The following is a 6,744-nucleotide window of genomic DNA, read 5'->3' on the forward strand; positions in this document are numbered from 1 at the left end:
ATTTTCGCGGAAAAGTGACGACTGGCCTGGTGTCTTCATAAACAGCGGGTCGGAATACTCACATCGACACACCAAATAAAGATGGCGGAGTCTGTACACACGATGGAGTCAGACGGCGTTTCCCAACCAGAAGAAGACACAGAGATGGAGATATCACACGCTCCTGGTGGTGAAGATGCGGACAACGGCGACTTGAAAGAGGGTGGCCAAAATATAACCGAAGTAACCACAGATCCTTTCAAGAAACCCGCTATTTTCGCGGCGCCATCGATCGCGGGGAAGAGGAGCGGACGGGAGTCTGATCAGCCCGTCAGCACAGACCGTCCGCCAAATGCCGAATCCGACACACTGACTCCTAAACGCGGTTCTGACGGACCGTCGGAAAGTCCGGAGAAGCGTTCCGCGAAAGAAACTCGCAGCCACACAAAACAGAACCAGGACAAACAGATTAAAGTGCCGCCGGCGGGGAAGTTCCCTCCTCTGCCGTACTCGGAACCGCCGTGGGCCGGTGTCGCCGACGTGCCGTACTCTTTCGAACTGCTGAAAAACGGCGCGATAGTCGACACCGTTCCTCTGACCCTGCAGAGTTATTTTGTGGTGGGTCGTTTACCGATTTGTGACATTTCTCTCGAGCATCCCTCTATTTCCCGGTATCATGCTGTGGTTCAGTATCGTGGGGATTCGGGAGATCAGGGGGTTATGGGAGATGAGGTCGGTTTCTATGTCTATGATCTCGGCAGCACTCATGGGACGTTTGTGAACAAGAACAAGATTCCTCCTCAAACCTACATAAGGGTGCGGGTTGGACACGTGCTGAAGTTTGGAGGAAGCACAAGACTCTTCATTCTCCAGGTTGGGAGCTCATGTTGTTTTTACAGTGACGCTAAAATAACATCACGCAGCTCGTGTTTTATGCCTTGTGAACTCCTGCTTTCAGGGTCCTGAGTTTGACGAGGAGGCAGAGTCAGAGCTGACTGTGACGGAACTGAGAGAACGAGCCCGGAAGCAGCGAGAGGTTTTGGAGAAGAAGATGATGGGAAACGGCTCAGATGATGATGACAATGATGGTGATGATGATGAGAAGGAAAAGAATGGAGACGGAGGGTCTTCTGGGAGAAAATCCTCAGAGGACACCGGCTGCTCTTGGGGAATGGGTAACAATATGATCGAGCTTGTTTGCTTACACTGTATTTCTTGACCTCAGAAGGTGCGTAAGGTTAAGTAAATGTATAGAAACTAGTTATCATTCGCTGAATCCAGAAGAAGAAGCAGAGCCGGTGGAGGATGAGAATGAAGAAAATCCATTCGCCACCGAGTTTCATGAGGACCAGGAAGCAGCCTACCTGAAGGACCCTAAAAAGGCTCTGCAGGGCTTCTATGATAGAGAAGGTAGCGTGTGGTGATGGTTTTTAAAGCTTAGCATAAAATCTCATAATACTAGAAGATCTTTTTTTTTCTTATTTAATATGACATTTCTTATGACTTCAGGGGAAGAGCTAGAGTTTGAATACGAGGACAAAGGCCATGGCACCTGGCTCTGCAGAATCAAGTAATTTAAATATCACTTTTTTCATGTAACATTTCCTGTTTGAAAGTTTGGATGTGAAATAGTGACTCGCTGCACTGTGTGCTGAGCACCGTTGGGGCTCAACCGACGTGTGTGTTCGTTGCAGGTTGCCTGTGGACGATGCTTCGGGCAGACAGCTGGTCGCCGAGGTGACGCACCCGGGGAAGAAGAAGGAGGCGGCCGTGCAGTGCTGCCTGGAGGCCTGTCGCATGCTGGAGGCACGAGGCGTCTTGAGGCAGGAGGCAGGTCGGTGACAAAGATGCAAATGTGTCTCCTTAAAGACCAAAAGCAACTTGGGTCATTAGTGGACTCCCCTTCCACCCCACCTCCCTGAAGGAAAAGGAGAGATTGATATTATGACATCACGGAATTGCTCTTCATCCTGGCGCTCGTCTCTCTCCCGCAGTCTCCCGCAAGCGTAAAAAGAAAAACTGGGAGGAAAACGACTATTACGACAGCGATGACGATTCTTTCCTGGACCGGACGGGCACGGTGGAGAAGAAGAGGACCGAACGCATGAAGAAGGCCGGCAAGATCCAGGAGCGGCCCGACACCTACGACTCACTGGTGACCCGACGCTCGGCTGCACCCCAGCAGAACCTGTCGGACGTTTATGCTTGCGTGTTGATGTGACGATGGCGTGTCCCTTATTTAGGTCGCTAAACTAGCTACGGTGGAGAAACAGCTGGCCGACACCGAGAGCAAACTCCGCTCTTCTGAAGAAGGTGAGGCGACGGCCTGAGCGTGGTGAGGGGGTGCGCTTGTGCCCTCCAGATGTACCCATCCCATGTCTGCTCCACCAGGGGGCGCCACCTCGTCCGCCGCCGACCCTCTGGACGTGTTCATGAGCCGCGTGCGGGGACAGGCGGCCCTGGACGGCGTGGAGCGCAAAAAGATGCACGTGCACGTGGCCGAGCTGAAGAAGGAGGCCCAGCGTCTGCGTGAGCTCGTCGAGGTGACCCGGCCCACGCAGCTGCCCTCCCTGCTCGGCGGGTGAGAATGCTCGGTCACGCGCCTCAACAAGAGGCTTCCTACTGTAGCTCCCCCGCACGCTTGCTTAGGGTGACATTCATGTTCATGTCATCAGGTGCTTCATGTCATGGGGAAACATGTGATCAACGCTGTTGTACTCTACCTAGTCATTCTGTCACTGGAATGTAGTCTCATATTACAAATATAAATATCTCTTGTAGGAGCAGATAGATTTTCCCTCTCTCTCTCCCTCCCTCCCTCTCTCTCTCTCTCAGGCCTGATGGCCTTTCCTCTGACAAGCCCAAGAAGATCCCCCTGCCTTTGTTTGGTGCTATGAAAGGTGGCAGCAAATTCAAACTAAAGACTGGAGCCATAGGGGTGAGTGACTCCTCTTGTCTCCTGTCCTGTCTGTCTTAACATGGTCTCAAGTGAATGTCAGTTCAAACGTTTAACTCTGTGTCAAACATCTATTGCTACTTATTAACTCTCTTGAGAATGTATTTAATAAACAAAGAACGCTCACACGCACACAAAATTCACATCAAATAGAAGTTGCCCTCAAGACGACCCAACCTGCCCCCGGAGCTCTTCAACATGAAAGAGTTACCCCCTGGTGGAGAAGAGGAAGAGGAGGAGGATGACGAAGAAAAACAAGGCCAAGAGAGTAAAGCCGAGAGGGACGGCCCAGCGGAGGTACCGGATGTTCAGTCTGACGACGCCTCCGGATCGGGCCCACAGGCAGAAGATGCCTGTTCACACAGCCCTAAAGGTCAGTGTTCATACCTGCAGCTACAACACAACACTGGTCAGCTTGTGCTGCATAACTGTTAAGAAACACAGTTGGTTTGGACGCTACAGTCAGAGTGACTCCAGGCTCTTATTTATGAACATTGCCAACATTACGTTATATGGCTTCCCATGGGTTATTCACAATGGCACATTCTATGCAGTTAGTGGATTTAGACGAGCGATATCTGTGCAACGAATGCTGCTAACATGTAGTCATACACACAGCTGTCCGCCTGTAAAGCCAAAATGTGCTGTTTCTAATTAGCATTACAGACTAGTACTACTACAGACCCAAACATTGTCACATGGTGTTTAATCTGTCAGGCTGAAGTTTTTTCTTCCTTTATTAATTTGAGAAATAGAGCCTGTCTGGGGTAATGCTGTAATAGTGTGGACATGATGTTCAGACTCCTGCAATTCTACATTTTGGCCAGAAGGTTGCAGTGTTGTGCTTTTCAAACCAGGTCACTGTTGACCTCGCCATCATTATTTCATGGAAGTTAAATGAACATGTATTCATTATTCAGCATGGGTTTACTTTCATTGTTATAAAGGGGAAAGGTGTGTGTGTGTGTGTGTGTGTGTGTGTGTGTGTGTGTGTGTGTGTGTGTGTGTGTGTGTGTGTGTGTGTGTGTAAGATTCTGATAGGCGAACGGTAAAAAAGGCCTCATCACATGGGAGAGAGACAGCAAAATCACTCCATCCCAAAGAAGACTCCTCTTCACTTCCAAGTATGAACTTTGTATTGACTGATGTTTTAGCCCATTTTGTACAACAGAAATTAAAATATGTAACCTTTCCTTCAAATTCAAGGGGAATCCCCGAAAAAGAGTGGCAAGAAGATGACTGGCCCAGGAAGGGTACGTTGTGGGTTTTCTGCGACACTTTAGAGCACAGTCGACCACCTAAGGCTTTTCCTGGCTGTAAAGACACTGTACTACAGTCAGTGTGGGTGGGTGCTTGTGTACATGAATGAACTCCGCCATAGCTACATAACGCTGTCTCCTGCCCATCTAGCCTCCCAGCTTGTCTAAGCAGTATCCAGAGGACGACCCCGACTACTGCGTGTGGATTCCTCCAGCAGGTACCGTTGCAGACGCCTGCAGCCCAGAACAACCTTGGCCGCTGCTGTAGTTTGGGGTCACACAGGACGGGGACAGGAGAGCTGTAGTTTGGGGACACGGAGGGCGGGGGCGGGAGAGCTGTAGTTTGGGGACACGGAGTGCGGGGACAGGAGAGCTGTAGTTTGGGGACACGGGGACACACAAGTATTGTGTTTGGCATGCCTGGCATTTTGGCTGAGGGTCAAGGTATTCACATCAAAGCCATTGAGTTATGATCAGATAAAAGGCTCGTTTCCATGCTGACGGAGAGCTGAAGTCAGCCAGCTTTTTACTTGGTATGCAAATTTGGGTTGCGATCAGCCGACATTAAAGCCGACCTGCCAGAGAAACGAATGGCCTTCATTACACCATTATGTGCGCTGCATGGTTTGTTGTGACTTCATGGTGAGATAAGTGTTCAGCTGTGCAGATAGCCATAATGAGGCCCGTTTTAGTGATCCGCCAACAAGGAACACTCACCGTTGTACCTCTGAAGTTTCCACCGAACAGACTTGTTTGCAGTTAAATCCCCAGAAGGCGGGACACGCACTGTTGCTGCTGCCTTCGACAGCCCAAAGATCATACAGCGTTCCATCGTTTGTTCCATCTGTCGTCATAGCAAATTCCTGTATTTGAGTTTATTGTGTTTATTTTGGCAGAAGACCACAGCAGAAGACTTTGTGTATTTTGTACATATCTTGCTCTTTAAGGTGTTACAGCGTAAGGTCTTCCTGGTTTGAACAGGTCAGACGGGTGATGGCCGGACTCATCTTAACGATAAATACGGCTACTGAGAGCAGGTCAGCAGATGGGCCCGGGACAACTCCATTACCCTTCAGAGGAGCTCTCTCTCTCTCTCTCTCTCTCTCTCTCTCTCTCTCTCTCTCTCTCTCTCTCTCTCTCTCTCTCTCTCTCTCTCTCTCTCTCTCTCTCTCTCTCTCTCTCTCTCTCTCTCTCTCTCTCTGCTTATATTCATATCAGCACTGATTAAGGAAATAATCTGATGATCCACACTAAACCACAAAAATTTTTGTATTAGGGCGTTGTCTTTTTTCTTTTTTTTTTCTTTGAGTATGCAAATATGTAAAGTGTTTTCATTTCTGCTGTCTTGACGAGTCACGTGACCTCCGGTCGGTTAATCTGTCATAATATCTGTTATAACGTCTGTTGTGCAATTCGGTGTGGGTTGGTTGGCTTGTTTCTTAAAGGGGCAGAGGCTTCCTTCATGAGCACTTGATTGGCCAGCTGCTGTCCCCAGATCAGTTTAAAGTGCTTAATGAGCATTGTGTCCCAGCCCACTGTAGTGGGTGTGAGTGGGGAACCTCTCCGCTGTCTCCGCCCACGTGACTTCTGTTACCTCTCTGTGTTTAGGGCAGGAGGGTGAGAGAGAGGCAGCGTGTATTCACCAGCCATCTGGACACACGCTCTGCATTCTGGGATTGAGAGCGAGCTGTTAATGAATCAAGTGACACTGTGTGTGTGTGTGTGTGTGTGTGTGTGTGTGTGTGTGTGGGGGAGATGGAGTGATGATGTACCGTGTGTGTGTGTTCACTTGATATTAATGAGAAGTGACTTGGTGTTGGAGGTGCGTTTTGAGGACCTCCCACCAACCCCACCTCTCTTTAATAGTCTCTGTGTTGGTGTGTTTGAGGGTGGAGTCCTCCCATAACCCCCACCTTTCTCTAGCCCCCCATACATGCCCTCATGTTTTGGACAATGTTTTGGAAAAGTGTATTTTATCAGTGCTTTTTTGTAAAAATAAATATTAGTCGTTCATTGAGATTTGTTTTAAAAGGCCTGGCCTTTAATTTTGCCTGGTATGTCATGCTCTTCCTTATTGCAACAGCTGTATAAAAATGCTCAAACCTAAATCCTGTACCTTGAGCCTTTTTCACAGATAGAATTCACTTTGCACCCCTACAGCAGTGGTCTGATGTTCTCTTGATCTACTCATTTAGTCTGTTCTTCTGTAGAGCACAAGCTTCTACTCATTGTGACACACAGAGGAAAGATATTTCAGGTGCTCATGTGGAGAGCATGACATTTATTTGATCAATCTTTATTGAGAATAAACTTATTTCCATGTCGTCATGGTGACTAGGAATGCCTCCAACAGGTGTTCCATAACTAAAGCAGCGTGGTCTGATTTTTCTTTAAAAGGCGTACCGTCGAACGCCAGCTCGTCCAACTGCATTCTGTCCTCGTATCTTTTGATCGAGCATCGCTAACCCACCTGAATGTCGCCATTCCTGGCCCGTACCCCCTGGTGCCTCCCAGCTGCGGCTTCTGGACGTCAGCCTCCGCGGTCTCATC

At 48.9% G+C, this 6,744-nt stretch overlaps 1 protein-coding gene across 3 annotated transcripts; it reads left to right on the plus strand.

Moving 5' to 3' along the window:
* Nucleotides 1-61: 61 nt before the first annotated feature.
* On the plus strand, nt 62-6,213 carry slc4a1ap (solute carrier family 4 member 1 adaptor protein). 3 transcript variants are annotated; one of them, XM_076979207.1, is made up of 15 exons: nt 63-852; nt 938-1,154; nt 1,261-1,389; nt 1,489-1,549; nt 1,674-1,813; nt 1,974-2,134; nt 2,223-2,292; nt 2,371-2,560; nt 2,815-2,917; nt 3,089-3,308; nt 3,967-4,059; nt 4,142-4,188; nt 4,346-4,412; nt 5,176-5,231; nt 5,803-6,213. In XM_076979207.1, exons 1-14 carry the CDS (start codon nt 82-84, stop codon nt 5,223-5,225), a joined length of 2,319 nt encoding a protein of 772 aa, XP_076835322.1. In that variant the 5' UTR covers nt 63-81; the 3' UTR covers nt 5,226-5,231; nt 5,803-6,213. The 3 variants fall into 3 exon arrangements, with proteins under 3 accessions (XP_076835320.1, XP_076835322.1, XP_076835321.1); XM_076979205.1 differs by lacking the exon at nt 5,176-5,231 and having other exon boundaries at nt 62-852; XM_076979206.1 differs by having other exon boundaries at nt 5,176-6,213.
* Nucleotides 6,214-6,744: the final 531 nt, after the last annotated feature.

Source organism: Brachyhypopomus gauderio, chromosome 17 (genome assembly GCF_052324685.1).
Source record: "Brachyhypopomus gauderio isolate BG-103 chromosome 17, BGAUD_0.2, whole genome shotgun sequence".
Classification (NCBI taxonomy): Eukaryota; Metazoa; Chordata; class Actinopteri; order Gymnotiformes; family Hypopomidae; genus Brachyhypopomus; species Brachyhypopomus gauderio.

Coding starts and splice junctions, on each gene's coding strand:
- slc4a1ap (XM_076979205.1), top strand. CDS start 82: ATGGCGGAGTCTGTACACACGATGGAGTCAGACGGCGTTTCCCAACCA. Junction 1,155..1,260: donor CGGCTGCTCTTGGGGAATGG/GTAACAATATGA, acceptor CGCTGAATCCAG/AAGAAGAAGCAGAGCCGGTG. Junction 2,561..2,814: donor CTGCCCTCCCTGCTCGGCGG/GTGAGAATGCTC, acceptor TCTCTCTCTCAG/GCCTGATGGCCTTTCCTCTG.